Below are 15,476 nucleotides of genomic sequence, written 5' to 3'. Positions count from 1 at the left end.
ACTACTTAATTACACCAACACTTAAAATTGTTTTAAGTAACATATGTCTCCCCTGCATGTATCTGACACAGCTATTTGTTTTCATTTAACTACTATTGAAAAGTTTCAATAACTGCATTCATGTTGTTATCAAGCTATTTAATTTAAACCCAAGATTGAGTATGGCTTCATCCTTTTTGACAGGTATGGAAATATTGGTGGTATCAGCTGACAATCAAACATAATGTATGATTGGAATGCAAGGTAAAGATGTATACCGGAAACAAAAGTATGAATCTGTTCAAAAGGTTTAACACTGTAAAAAATGTATGCGTTTACCGGAGTATACGGTCCCGTATATCTCTAATATACGAGTTTTATCTAAAGGTATTCTTTCTTGAAAGTATCAACGATATGTATGTCTTAAACAAACTGTTAGACCTTGACAATTCCAAACATTGAATTTTAATACATTCTGTAGAAATGCCTTTATGCTGAAAATGAATAATAAGATCCATGTGAGGAAAAAACTTTATGTCCAATTAGAGTATACGGAACATAGGAACATTCCATATACGGAAAATAAATCGGTATATTTAATCCGTATATGCCCGTACATTAGAAGAATACGGAATTCTTACACTCCCGTATATGGAACCATTTTCCATTTTCATTGTAATTTGAAATGTCAAAACGCTATATGCTTGAAAATCTACCTACATAATTAATTAAATATTAAGGTTATGTTAGGATATAATTGATAATAATAATGACGGACAGCTGTTGAGAAAAATGCAAGACAAACCTCTGTTCGTTGGAGGGCATATCAACTTCGTTTTCAGTGTTGCCTTCGTTATAAGTGTTGCTAACGTCTAAATCTGCAGGATTAATTGCAAAAAAGTATGTATTGGTGACTCCTGTTAAGCCCCCGACGCCTGCCTGGACGAAACTTTTAAATGCTGATGTTACTTTATCATTAATTAAAGTTCCAATGTTAACGTTCTCTAGGTTTGTTAGTCGGGTTTCAATTTCATCATCTTTAACTGCTTGTAGCTGTTTTGTCATTTCGGATTCCGTTGCAAGTCTTCGTACTTGACACAATTCCTCCTTCAATACTTTAATTTCTTCTTGCTCTTTCTTGCGCTCGTTCTCAGTTACTGTAAAATGAGTTTTTATGTTATTGATATCCACCTTCAATGAATTAGTTCTGATGAGATTTGTTTCTTCACTTGAATTAACTTTTGCCTCCAGAGCATTAACAGCTTTGAGTGCGTCAGCAACAGCTGACGCACAGAAGTCTCTGCACGATGCAATCATGTCCTCATCTTCACTCATTCTGTAAATAGATATATGCCTCAAATAACAAATTTACTATTTAAAGGAAACTATACTAATCGTCTGCGGAATATAGGCTGTTAATGATTATATATAAAGTCGTTTTTGTCCCATGGACTTATCCATCAATGTGTGGCGTTTCAAATTTTTATCTTCAATACTTTTTGAGTTATGCTCTGGACAAGAAAACATAATGGACTTTACATAAGGGGAGATATTTTAAAAAAACAAGACCATGCAGGGTTATGGTTCTTTCACTCTGCACATTCTCTAATTGTGTTCTATCATTGTGTAGTTTTAAAGTTTATGTATTCAATACTTTTTGAGTTATGCTCTTGACAAGAGAACGTGACGGACGGACAGACAGACGGAAAGACGGACATACAGACGACGGAGAAGTGCTCCTGTAACAGGCGACCCGAAAATGAACTGCAAATCCTGTAACCCGTGTCTCGGGAGCGGATAAGATTAAAAATATGGATATGCCTAAGGTAGGGATGTGGTTGGGTAAGGTTAAGTATGTCATGGGGTGAGGTATGTGTAGGGAAATGAGAAAAGGTTAGAGTTTGGTGCACCGGGTCGGGGATAGCCGGCACGGGAATGAAAAGGAAAGCTTTAACTGAAATTAGAGTACGGGGCGCGGATTTATAGTTGTACGGGTAAACGTTGTAGGTAGCTGTTAGACAAATGTAAAGGATACGGGAAAGTGGTGCAATACCAGGCTTATACATTGGGGTAAAAGGTACAGATAAAAGCAACGAAGGGGGTGATTGGTACGTAAGACAAGCGTACAATAGAACCCGAAGGGAAACAAATTATATTATTGGTGTGTATCCCCTAGTAGGAATCGTTTCATAGAGAATTTTAAAGTTCTTTCGGTATTGTACCATAGATAAATACACATTCTCTTTTGTGTGCACGTTCAAAAAATATATTTAAAGACGTATCCAGGAATTGCCAATGCGTATCTTACTTCGCATGTTACTTTCCGCTATCATTCCAAGTTTAAGACGGTTTAACTCCATTGATGATAATGATTTGTATACCTAGAGTTGCTTTTCAAAACAAAAATATTGAACCTGTATTTATTTATTGTCAGAAGAATAGAAAACATCTGTTGATGATGTTGACGTTGATTAGTCAGTTTGATATGATTTTCATTTAAAAGAAAGTATATAATACACGTTTAACAATTTTAGAAAATCTATGAAGCTTATCCATTTTGCTTCTTCAACTTGTTAATATATACCTAGAAAAGCCAAAGAATTAAGTAGTTTTTAAACAGTAAGTACATTTGGTATGCATGATACATGATAAAGTTATCGGAATTGTCCTAAAAAGGGAGATAATTAATGTAGTTATATCTCTTAAACAAGCATGGCAAGGTATACTTTTCCTTTTATGAATAAATAGTATACATAATAAACTTCATATGCAGCAAAAATCAATAAATTTTCTGCGCTAGTAATTTTACGGGAGACAAAAGTATTCATTTTTTGCCATTTTCGGACATTTTTACCTATCAAATAAGTATGATTATCAACAAGAAATACATGTAACTGTCATGTTATGACTGTTTTAGTGTTTAACAGTATTTTGATACTTAATACATAACAGTAAATAAGAAAATCTTGATTTTGTTGTTGATTGCATGTTAACATGTACATTGTATCGAGATAGTGATGTTTACATCAATTACCTAAAAATCATCAAAAGATAGTGTTCTAAAAGTAGAAGCAGCATTTAAAAAGCATGGCAACCCATACTTTTAAACACTGTCTTTTGTTTCTCATGTCTCAAAGTGCATGTGCACAAAATTTGAAAGAAATCTCTTCGTAGGAACTAATTCCCGGATATGTCTTTAAAACTTACTCCATGACTAAACTATTAAGATATTCAAGAAAGGAGATCTTAACCTGAAAACGTGAAATGTCATTGAACTCTGTTGAGAGCGAGCACATTAAGCATTTTAGATTTTTCTGTGAATCTTATAATGTTTTCGCTTTCTGAGGTTCATTTGTCTTCTAACAACCATGCACATAGTAACTAGCTAATATAACATAAACCAACCGAAACCGACAGCAGGAAATGAGTAATATCTGTAAAAAGATTCCTTGGAAGCAGAGAATACTCCCAATAGTTGTAATAGCAGACTCGGTTTGATTGCGTCTGTTCAAAACACGTTTATTATTTGTCTGTACATTAACCGTACTTGAAAACTTTACAATACCTTCACATCTTAGTATGGGCTTAATCGATATTAAATTTCCAAAATCAACTGATATGAAATTATCACTCCCGAAGTCAGGTCTATAAGTTTGCTTTTGGGTAACCATAAATGGTAATAAGTGAGTACAAGTTATTGATCAAATATTATAGTTTTAAGAAATTAAATTCGAGGGAGAATTTAGTTTCTTGAAAATGTAATATTTGATCAATAACTGACTTATAGTTTGCCCTAGTTTCAGCACTAAGTCCCACCTACTATTGCATCAGCAATAATGTTTCCAAATATATCACCAAGACTTCTCAAAATTCATATCGTAACATTATATAGTATACAGAAATGACCTAGAAGTCTTGGTGATATATTTGGAAACGTTACTGCATCTAGGCAGAGATCGAGTGGTTGCTGTGGTCTAATGGCAGCACGATTGACTACGAATCCAGGGGTCTTGAGTTTGATCCCCCGCTTTCCGAACTAAAATTACTAACTTTTGGATTAGAGTCCCGTATATGGGTGCTTTACACCTGGCACGTTAAAGAACCAGGGCATCTTCTTGAACTGGAGCGTTCTCATTACTTACAGTCTTCTGGAGAAGTCGCCCATATAGGAAACTGGTGGCGACTATAAATTAAGCTGCATATACATGCCTTTAGGTAGACAGAGTATTATAGTCTGTGTACTCTTTCTGTACTGATGCACGAATAAATAGAATTTAGTTCATGCTTTTCGGTGGATTACTGTAATATAACAATAGATTATGTCGTGATAAACTAGCAGTGAAAATTATAAAATTATAATTTTTACTCTTCAGGTTTTGTTTACCTGCAAATATAGCAGAAATATAACTTTTGAGCATGAAATAAAAAGAAAAATAGTTTGTTTTAGTAAAAGATCGAATATATTTCACCTCGTTAACACCAAAAGTTGTATTTTCACTCGTGGCTGTGCTACTCGTGAAAATATCATTTTGGTGCTCACTCAGTGAAATATATTTCGATCTTGCACAAAAACAAACAATTCTCCTCTATATCATATTGAAAAAAAAACGTTTAGTCAGTCGTTTAACATTGCTTTACCCATAGGAAAATTTCAGCGTTTTTTGCGGGTCTCGAAAAAGAAGCGACATTTAAATGTAAATGTAGCAAATAAAGTGTATTACAAACTTAAGACATTCGCGTAAAGAAACATAAATTTCAACAATCCAAAATCAATCAATTATTGGATCACCAAAGTTTACTCTTTATTTAATGAAAACGGTGATAATTTGAACACAAAATGCCCCCCCCCCCCCCCCCCCCCCCCCCTCCCCTCCCTTAGATACATTTGTGAATCACGTGGAAACAGGTCACTCCGACCTTCATCTTTGACAAAATGACCTCAAAATCAATATAGATAATCTATCCTTCATGATCAGCATCCGTCTGAAGTTTCATGATCATAGGCGCTCGAGTTGTTGAGTTATCATCCGGAAACGGATTGGTCTACAGACCGAAGGACCGACGGATGGACAGGCATCTGCAATGCAATATATCTCTATTTCTTCGAAAGGGAGCATAATGACAGTTTTTAATCAAACCGAGTCTGCTATTACTACTTTTGGGAGTATTCTCTGCTTCCAAGGGATCTTTTTCAGATTTTATTACAGATATCCACAAGCTAACGTTGGTGACTGATTCTCCAGGTTTTTTGTTCTCAATTAAGTTTGCTAGCATTCGGCATATTATTTATAAATTCAACATGATTTATGTTCTATACGACTTGGCTATTTCAGACAATAAAGCGTTGATATTTTCAAAATACTTAGATTGTTCTATCCTCAAACGTTTTGCTACTTATACCATTGTGCAGTCTGAAACATGAAAATTACAATTTAAACGTACTTCTCCTCTAAAATATATGACTAAACTTTTTTGTTCAGTATGTAACATGCATTTTGTTGATCTTTAGTAGAAACTTCGTTTAGGCGTAGTTCACACCGTTTAATGTGGCATTTAAGTGAGATGAAAGTAACTAGTGGTTCAGTGATCGGCAGTTATATTACTAAGATTTGTAAAGAGCAAGAGGGCCATGATGGCATTAATCGCTCACCTGAGAAATTGCCCCCAAAAGTGGTCAATCAACCGAATTTCTTTGAACAAACGTGGGAGAAATACATACAAGTATGTTTCAGACCAAATATGGTGAAAATCCACCACACCGTTCGTGAGATGAAGTCGTTTAAAGATTCTTTTTTATTTTTAGCTCTAGTGGCCCCTTAAAGGATTCTACCAAAAATATTCGAATAAACTTGATAGATGATTATGTAAGGATGCTTCAGTTTGGTGAAGATCATCCATTCAATTCTTGAAAAGGGGGTATTTATTTTTTTCTAGTTTAAGCTGTAGTGGCCCCTTTAAGGGGCCAACTGGAATTCTTTGAGCAAACTTGAAACAGTTCTATGTAAGGATGTTTCAGACCAAATATGCTGTTTATGAGAAAAAAAGCGACCCTTTAAGCAATCTTCAAAGAGGTTTATGCAAGGATGCTTCAGGACAAATGTGGAAAAGATCCATCAAGCCATTTATGAGAAGTAGTTTATAGGTTGTTTTTTTTATTTTTAATTCCACTGGCACCTAAAAGAGACCACATGAAATTCTTTTAGTAAACTTGATAGAGGTCTATGTAAGATATTCTTCAGGCAAAATTTGGTGAAAATCCATTAAAACGTTCATGAGAAGAAGTCGTTTTATGACTGTTTTTTCCTAATATTAGCCATAGCAGCCCCTAAAATGGGTCGCCTGAAATTCTTTGAGCAAATTTGAAATAAGTTTATGCTTCAGGCCAAAATTTGGGGAAGATACATCAAGCCGTTAAGGAGGTGAAGTCGTTTAAACGATTTGCTATTTTTAGCTCAGCGCCAAATGCTTTATGTGTATCTGTCACATAAAACCTTTTTATCTAAACTATAATGGAAATTGTTAAAAGGAGAAGGGCCTATCGAAATTGATTTAATTGATTAATGTATTGATTATTTTATGACACTGCATACTTGAATGTAAAACTTCTTTGATTCTTCAAATATTAAATAGTACAGCTTATAAGTCCAAAGATATAGCCGAACCTTGCACTTTTTTGTACAGATTTTAGATAATCTTTTCTGAAAGAACAATATCTGCTCTTTTTTTTCTGGATATGGAACACTCGAATCAGTCAACCGTGAAAGTCAGATCAAGCTGTTTAGTGACGTCATTATCGAAAATTTGAATTCATTGAATAAATTTAATGAATCTTCAGCAGTGTATAAATTTTTATCGCATCGTTCAATTTATTTAATATTATGGTTACGAAACAATAAGGCCATGTACAACATCTCAGTTTACATTTTTATGAAATATATACAGGATAGTTTATCTTATACATAATCTATGTGAGCAGGGAAAGTAGTGTCTAAAACCATGTATCAGCAATCTAAAAGTTTGAATGCATTTTCCAGAAAAGACATACTTTGATATGATAATGTAAATTTTAAGGAGATAAATGTAAATAGTATTATAATTTAGGACGATCTGACATAGTGACCTACTTATTTAACCCGCATTACCCACTTTTAAAGTGAACTGAAAATCATCGAAAAAAAAAACAGGTTGAAAAAACTTTCATGAAAATACAATCTTAAATATGACCTCTAGAGTGTTCACAAGCTCTCGTAAGATTTGACAGCATGACCTAATCTTTGACTCTAAATGACCCAACTTCAAAATTAACGTAGATTTTTCAACACAAACATTCTGAACATGTTAAATGAAGAAACTGTCAAGCATATGACAACTAGAGTGTTAAAAAACTTTACCTATAATTTGACTTAATGACCTAATACTTGACACAGCACAACCCAATTTAAACTTTAGTCTAGTGATAATCCTGATACACTTTCAAGAAGTTCTAGCAAAAATGTGACCTCTAGAGTATTTACAAGCTTTTCCTATCACTTAAAGACATTTTCTACAGTTTTTTTATAAATTAAACTCTTTCATAGAATTTTCTTAAACTGTGCATGTTTATAGAGAATCGCATTAGAAACAAAGTTATGCAAAAAAAATCAGGGGGTCCCAGAACTACTTTTTGAGTTATCAAGGTAAAATATGACCGCTACAGTGTTTATTAGCTTTTCCTGTGATTTGACCTTGTGACCTAGTTTTTGAACTAACATAACCCAGTTTCAAACTTAGCCTAGAAATCATCAAGTTTCATGACGATGTGACCTCTAGAGTGTTCATAAACATCTCCTATAATTTGACCTAATGTCGTAGTTTTTGATGAAACAAGACCAAGTTTCTAACGTAGCCTAGAAATTATCAAGATAAACATTCTGACCAATTTTCATGAAGATCCGACCAAAAATTGCCCTCTAGAGTATTTACAAGTAGTTGTGGACGGGTGAACGACGACGGATGGACGGCGCACAAAGGGTGATCACAAAAGCTCATCGTGTCATTTTTTGCTTTGGACATTGCATATTTCTCATCGTTGAAAAAAGCATAACAAACCCTGATTCGTCTTCCGAGCTCTCCTCATCTTCTTCCATGGTCTCTTTGTCTCTACCAGTTACACTGAAAAATATGTTTACAGGTGTTTGACCGTGAAAACTTAATTCAAAAATTAGAAAAAGGTAAGGACTTAAAGTTAAGCGGACAGGATTCTGCGCTTTTGCGTCTATCTTGCCACCATTATCCTTGCCAACGTTACCCGCCTCCATCCTTTCTTCTTTGGAACATTCCCAGCATCTATCCTTCCTTTTTTGGAATGGCATTCGATTCCATGTCTGTGAAGCTACAAAACCATTTGAATGGTGTTTCAATGATCCATACTTAAATACAGTGAAAACTAAAATCGGACAAAGTAAGGACTTGACAAAATTCTTGTTTGGAGAGGATTTCTGTTTTGTGAGGATTTAGGTCTACTATGGCCGTATTCATAAAGCATCTAAAGCATAAGTTTTGACTTAATTTGATACACTTTTCAACATTTCGTTTTTGTGTTATAACTTTCCAATATAACACAGGCGTGCGGTTTCAAAGTCCTATATATTATATTTCTAGACATACTGTATATCATATACCTAGCTTCTATACTTTTTGTGTAAGATAAAAGAGATCCTTATGTTAATTCCATATTTTCTGCCACAATAATCAGAATCTTGACGAAGTGTTGTAAATTTTGCCTTCTATTCACTAAAAATGCATTGATCTATGCAATATATTCCTTAAGGTATCACATGATACCTATCATAAAGCCATGTTTTGCCTATTTTAGAAACAATAGCAACAACAGTTTTATTCTAAAGAAACAATTGATAAGCATAGTCTCCTTATCGACATGTATGGGTAAGCCATATTTTGACCATTTCTGTTACCATAACAACTAGACTTTTTACCCAAGAAAAAGAAAACAAAGTCACCTGCATATATTCATATACTCAGTTCAATCCACTGATATCATTCTGTTTTCAAGTCATCGCAAGACCCAGGTTCTGAACAGCCTTATAGAATGATAGTCGTATGGACAATCAAGCGTGGGATAAACCAATAGCCTCCTTCAATGAAAGCTGTATGGGACTTAAAAATGAATATAACTTAAAAGTGGATCACTTAAAGCGATTTTAAAGCAAACAATCTTTAATAGCTCTATCATTGATTTATACTAATGTAGCTATTTTCTATTATCAAACAAGTTGTAAAATTATACTAATGACTCTCGATACTCATTCCAGATAGAACCAAACTGGAAGAGAGGCAGTGGTTGGAATCGAGCCCGGGACCCTTCCATCTCGAGTCAGACGTGTCACCACTGCGCTACGGCGGCTCCAGGCTCTATCATTGTGTGAAGTTGCAATCCAGTAGCCTATAACCCTTCGAATATGCTCTTGACAAGACGTGGGAAGGGACGGGTGGACATACGTACTAACGGACGGACAGACAAAGTCAGCAGCTATGTACTCGTCCTTCGATTTTTTTATATTTACACATCTTTGAACACTAGGTGTTGAAATTCATTGAGGTTACATAAAGGACGATCTGCTTGCACTTTGTAATTCCGTTTGCACAAAGATAACATAAGATTATAAGTTAATAAAATCTCGTACAAAAATTATTCTCGACTTAGATTAAATAGAGTTAACAGAGTAGAGTGTATATGTTATAGATTACAGGTAGAGAAAAGCTAACAGCGCAGTTATTAGAGGGGAAAGGGTAGATTTTAAAGGGTGGAAGTGTTGGTGGAGGTTACTGGGTATAGGGTAGCAGGCGGATAAATGTTAGAGGGTAGACGTTAGGTAATAAGTAGGTAGAGAACAGAAGTGAGTTGTTAGAGGTAACAATTATAGTACATAAGTACTTCATTTCGATTAAAACTTTATCCTATCCGTCGTGCTAATTTTTGTCATAATCATCAACATTATCAACAACATTTATATCAAATTACTAATCTTCAACATAACACACATCTGCTGATGTTTCTGAATTGTTTTCTGCACTTAATCCGTTTGCATCAACCTAGCCACTTGACGTTAGTGCCATATAATGATTATTGCTGATGCCATAGTAACCAGAATTTTGACCCAAGAATAAAACAAAGTGATGAACGTTATCTACATATTCAATCTATTCATATACCAAGTTTCCTCAACTTATCTAATTATACTATATTTGAATCACGTGCGGTCGTCCGTCTGTCTGTCTGTCCGTCTGTCTGTCTTTCTGTCCGTCTGTAGAAAAAGTTTGTCCGCGCTATTTCTCAGAAACCGTTGGTCGGAATTCAACGAAACTTTATAGGAAGCTTTATTAGCAAGAGGACAGGCGCATATTTCGACATTTTCCGGTTCGACTTTTTTCACGGAGTTATGCCCCTTTGAATTTTTTTTACACATTTTATCCGGGCTATTTCTCAGACACCTTTGACAGGAATTCAACGAAACTTTATGGGATTGTTTATTATCAAGAGGACATGCGCATATGAGGCTGATTTTCAGGTTGGATGATTTTTCACGGTTTTATTGGCTTTTTTATTATATCTGTTTAAAGGATAGTTAGTAGAAAAATTTTGTCTGCTGTAATTTTTAGAAACCACAGGCCGGAATTCAGCGAAAATTTATAGGAAGCTTCATTATTAAGAGGACATGCGCATATTGTCGACATTTTCCGGTTTGACTATTTTTTACAGAGTTATGCCCCTTTGGAATTTTTTCTTTAGTGAATACTTACATATTCTTGTCCTGGCTATTTCTCAGAAACTATTGAAGGAATTCATAAAAAAATTATGAGATTGTTTGGACATGCGCATATTAGGCAGGCTTTCCGGTTGTATGGCTTTTCACGGATTTTCGCCCCTTCGATTATTCCTGACTATATATATATATAGTCAGGAATAAATGGTGGTGATATAGTTCGTATTAATTCTCTCAACTATATATAATAATTCTACGGACTGGTATCCCTCGTGGATCTCACGTATGGGAAAGTCAACTGTATGAATTTAGTTATCTCCCTTAATGCACATTATCTCTATAAATTCAATGTATCTTCAAGATCCAGCTGACTTTCGGAGAACGTAAATATAGCGTCTCTGGTCCCAATCAGCAAGAATGGCAAAAAATGTCACTGCTGAATTGTGAGACATGAAAAACAGAGATTTGAGTATATATGCAATTGTAGAACCAGAACGCATGTGTAGTGTAATTCGGGCTGGTATATAAAGCAGCAATGAAACTAATCTTATAGGGTTAGTGGATTTGCTGTGGCATATGCCTGTTCGTTTGCATTGCTAGGCGCCTTGCCGTAATGAGTCTGGTATAAATGGTGGTGATATAGTTCGTATTAATTCTCTCAACTATATATAATAATTCTACGGACTGGTATCCCTCGTGGATCTCACGTATGGGAAAGTCAACTGTATGAATTTAGTTATCTCCCTTAATGCACATTATCTCTATAAATTCAATGTATCTTCAAGATCCAGTTGACTTTCGGAGAACGTAAATATAGCGTCTCTGGTCCCAATCAGCAAGAATGGCAAAAAATGTCACTGCTGAATTGTGAGACATGAAAAACAGAGATTTGAGTATATATGCAATTGTAGAACCAGAACGCATGTGTAGTGTAATTCGGGCTGGTATATAAAGCAGCAATGAAACTAATCTTATAGGGTTAGTGGATTTGCTGTGGCATATGCCTGTTCGTTTGCATTGCTAGGCGCCTTGCCGTAATGAGTCTGGTATAAATGGTGGTGATATAGTTCGTATTAATTCTATCAACTATATATATATATATATATATATATCTTTCTATGCTATTCTTGTCCGGGCTATTTCTCAGAAACCACCGGCCGGAATTAAATGAAACTTTACAGGAAACTTCATTATATAGAAGACATGCGCATGTCATCGGCATTTTTAGGGTCGACCTTTTACATAGTTATGCCCCATTAATTTTTTCTTTAGTGCGTACTTACATATTCTTGTCACTCTATTTCTCAAATTCAACGAAACTTTATGGGATTGTTAATTACGTAGAGGACATTTGCGTATTTGTCAGGTTTGTTGGTTCAATGATTTTTTACAGATTTATGGACCTTTGATTAGTCCTGTCTATAGTATATATGGTACATAGTAGAAAAAATTTGTCTGCACTATTTCTCAACTATTATTTGGATTTCATTCAACTTTGCAGATTTGTTAATTACCAAGCCTAGTTATTATGCATATTGTTTGCATATTTTGATCTATGTACATTTTTCAGAGTTGTGGCCCTTTAACGACTATTAACAATGTGTTTTTTTTTCTCATTGTCAAAAATAAATTTATTCACTCTATTGACTCTGCCTCATACAATGTGTCAAAATTACTGTACTTAACCCTTGTGCCAATATGTTGCCATTACTGTGTCAAGGCCCTTTTTATCTGGGAATATTCATCACATTCTGTGATAATTCTAGTTTGGTTTTCAAATTATTGCGGGATCAGGATTCCAGAAAACCGGACGGACAGACATCCGGACGGACGGGCAGACTGAAGAACGGACAGACGAAGTAGCGGACAGACGGAGGGTAAACCAACATTTCGTTTTTTTGCAAACATTCAAATATGTTCCGTGTTCACTGCCGTATGAACACATCTGCAGATGTTTCTGAATTGTTTTCTGCACTTGATCCATTTCATAAACCTAGCCACTATACGTTTTCAAATATCAAATGATCCATGTTTGAGAGCCATATCATAACTTTTAAAAAGCATAACACACCTCGATGTCTGGACAACATCCTTGCTAACACTCTCCTCTGAAGATGCTCCTGAATCCTCTGTCCTAGTGGAATCCATGTCTGTGAAACTAAAAAAAATATTTGACTGGTATTTCAATGATCCATACTAAAATACAGTGAAAACTAAAATCGGGACAAAGTAAGGACATCACAAAATTTCTGGTTTGCAGAGAATTACTTTTTGTGAGGATTTAGGTGTACTAGGGCCGTATTAATGAAGCGTCTAACGTATAAGATTTGACTTGATTTGATACACTTTTTAGCATTTCTTTTAAGTGCAAACTTTACAATATGTTCCATGTTCACTGCCGTATGAACACATCTGCAGATGTTTCTGAATTGTTTTATGAACTTGATCCATTTCATAAACCTAGCTACTTTACGGTTTAAATTATCAAATGATCCATGTTAGAGAGCTATAGTTCACTTATTGCTGTTGCCATAGCAACCAGAATTTTGACCCCAGAATAAAAACAAAGTGACGAACGTAATTTACATATTCCAGTTTATTTATATACCAAATTTCATCAACTTATCTTATTTGGTTTTCAAGTTTTCGCGGGATCCAAATTTCAAGACAGCCGGACGAACGGACTGACAGACGGACGGACGGACGGACGGACTGACGGACGGACATACGGAGGAGCGGACAGACGGAAGGTACACCTATAGCCCCCTCCCGTGAAATCGCTAGTGGACTTATAAAAAGCATAACAAACCTCGATGTCTGCACAGGATTTCGTTCTATCTTTCTATCATCCTTCTTACACGTCTCAATACTCTTCTCTGAGGCTCCAGCCTCCTCTGTCCTAGTGGAATCCATGACAGTGGAACTAAAAAAAATATTTGACTGGTGTTTCAATGATCCATACTAAAATACAGTGAAAACTAAAATCGGGACAAAGTAAGGACATCACAAAATTTCTGGTTTGCAGAGAATTACTTTTTGTGAGGATTTAGGTGTACTAGGGCCGAATTAATGAAGCGTCTAACGTATAAGATTTGACTTGATTTGATAACACTTTTTAACATTTCGTTTTGGTGCAAACTTTCCAATATGTTCCATGTTCACTGTCGTATGAACACATCTGCAGATGTTTCTGAATTGTTTTATGAACTTGATCCATTTCATAAACCTAGCCACTTTACGGTTTAAATTATCAGATGATCCATGTTAGAGAGCTATAGTTCAGCTATTGCTGTTGCCATAGCAACCAGAATTTTGACCCAAGAATAAAAACAAAGTGACGAACGTAATTTACATATTCCAGTTTATTTATATACCAAATTTCATCAACTTATCTTATTTGGTTTTCAAGTTTTCGCGGGATCCAGATTTCAAGACAGCCGGACGAACGGACTGACGGACGGACATACGGAGGAGCGGACAGACAGAAGGTACACCTATAGCCCCCTCCCGTGAAATCGCTAGTGGACTTATAAAAAGCATAACAAACCTCAATGTCTGCACAGGATTTTGTTCTATCTTTCTATCATCCTTCTTACACGTCTCAATACTCTTCTCTGAGGCTCCAGCCTCCTCTGTCCTAGTGGAATCCATGACAGTGGAACTAAAAAAAATATTTGACTGGTGTTTCAATGATCCATACTAAAATACAGTGAAAACTAAAATCGGACAAAGTAAGGACATCAAAAAAAATTCTGGTTTGCAAAAGATTACTTTTTTGTGAGAATTTTGGTGCACTAGGGCCGAATTAATGAAGCGTCTAAAGTATAAGATTTGACTTGATTTGATACACTTTTCAACATTTCGTTTTGGTGCAAACTTTCCAATATGTTCGGTGTTCACTGCCGTATGAACAAATCTGCAGATGTTTCTGAATTGTTTTCTGCACTTGATCCATTTCATAAACCTAGCCACTATACGTTTTGAAATATCAAATGATCCATGTTAGAGAGCCATATTATAAATATTGATGTTGCCACAGCAACCAGAATTTTGACCCCAGAATAAAAACAAAGTGACGAACGTAATCTACATATTTAAATTTATTTATATACCAAGTTTCATTATCTTATCTTATTTGGTTTTTAAGTTTTCGCGGGATCCAGATTTCAAGACAGCCGGACGAACGGACTGACAGACGGACGGACGGACTGACTGACGGACATACGGAGGAGCGGACAGACGGAAGGTACACCTATAGCCCCCTCCCGTGAAATCGATAGTGGACTTATAAAAAGCATAACAAACCTCGATGTCTGCACAGGATTTTGTTCTATCTTTCTATCATCCTTCTTACACGTCTCAATACTCTTCTCTGAGGCTCCAGCCTCCTCTGTCCTAGTGGAATCCATGACAGTGGAACTAAAAAAAAATTGACTGGTGTTTCAATGATCCATACTAAAATAAAGTGAAAACTAAAATCGGACAAAGTAAGGACATCACAAAATTTCTGGTTTGCAAAGGATTACTTTTTTGTGAGGATTTAGGTGTACTAGGGCCGTATTAATGAAGCGTCTAAAGTATAAGATTTGACTTGATTTGATACACTTTTTAACATTTCGTTTTGGTGCAAACTTTCCAATATGTTCGGTGTTCACTGTCGTATGAACACATCTGCAAACGTTTCTGAATTGTTTTTTGACCCCAGAATAAAAACAAAGTGACGAACGTAATCTA

General features: G+C 35.4%; 1 protein-coding gene across 1 annotated transcript in view; it reads right to left on the bottom strand.

The window, feature by feature from the left end:
- LOC123547644 (uncharacterized) overlaps positions 1-15,476 on the bottom strand; it is a 60,042-nt gene that overhangs the window by 36,906 nt on the left and 7,660 nt on the right. The window contains exons 2-7 of the mRNA XM_045334904.2: positions 15,048-15,161; positions 14,290-14,403; positions 13,552-13,665; positions 12,814-12,900; positions 8,068-8,130; positions 785-1,315 (exon numbers count right to left, since the gene is read on the bottom strand). Of these exons, the coding sequence (XP_045190839.2) occupies positions 785-1,315; positions 8,068-8,130; positions 12,814-12,900; positions 13,552-13,665; positions 14,290-14,403; positions 15,048-15,161 (1,023 nt within the window). The remainder of the gene's footprint in view (positions 1-784; positions 1,316-8,067; positions 8,131-12,813; positions 12,901-13,551; positions 13,666-14,289; positions 14,404-15,047; positions 15,162-15,476) is intronic.

This window comes from Mercenaria mercenaria, chromosome 9 (assembly GCF_021730395.1).
Source record: "Mercenaria mercenaria strain notata chromosome 9, MADL_Memer_1, whole genome shotgun sequence".
NCBI lineage: Eukaryota > Metazoa > Mollusca > Bivalvia > Venerida > Veneridae > Mercenaria > Mercenaria mercenaria.
This window is presented reverse-complemented; position numbering and strand designations above follow the sequence as displayed.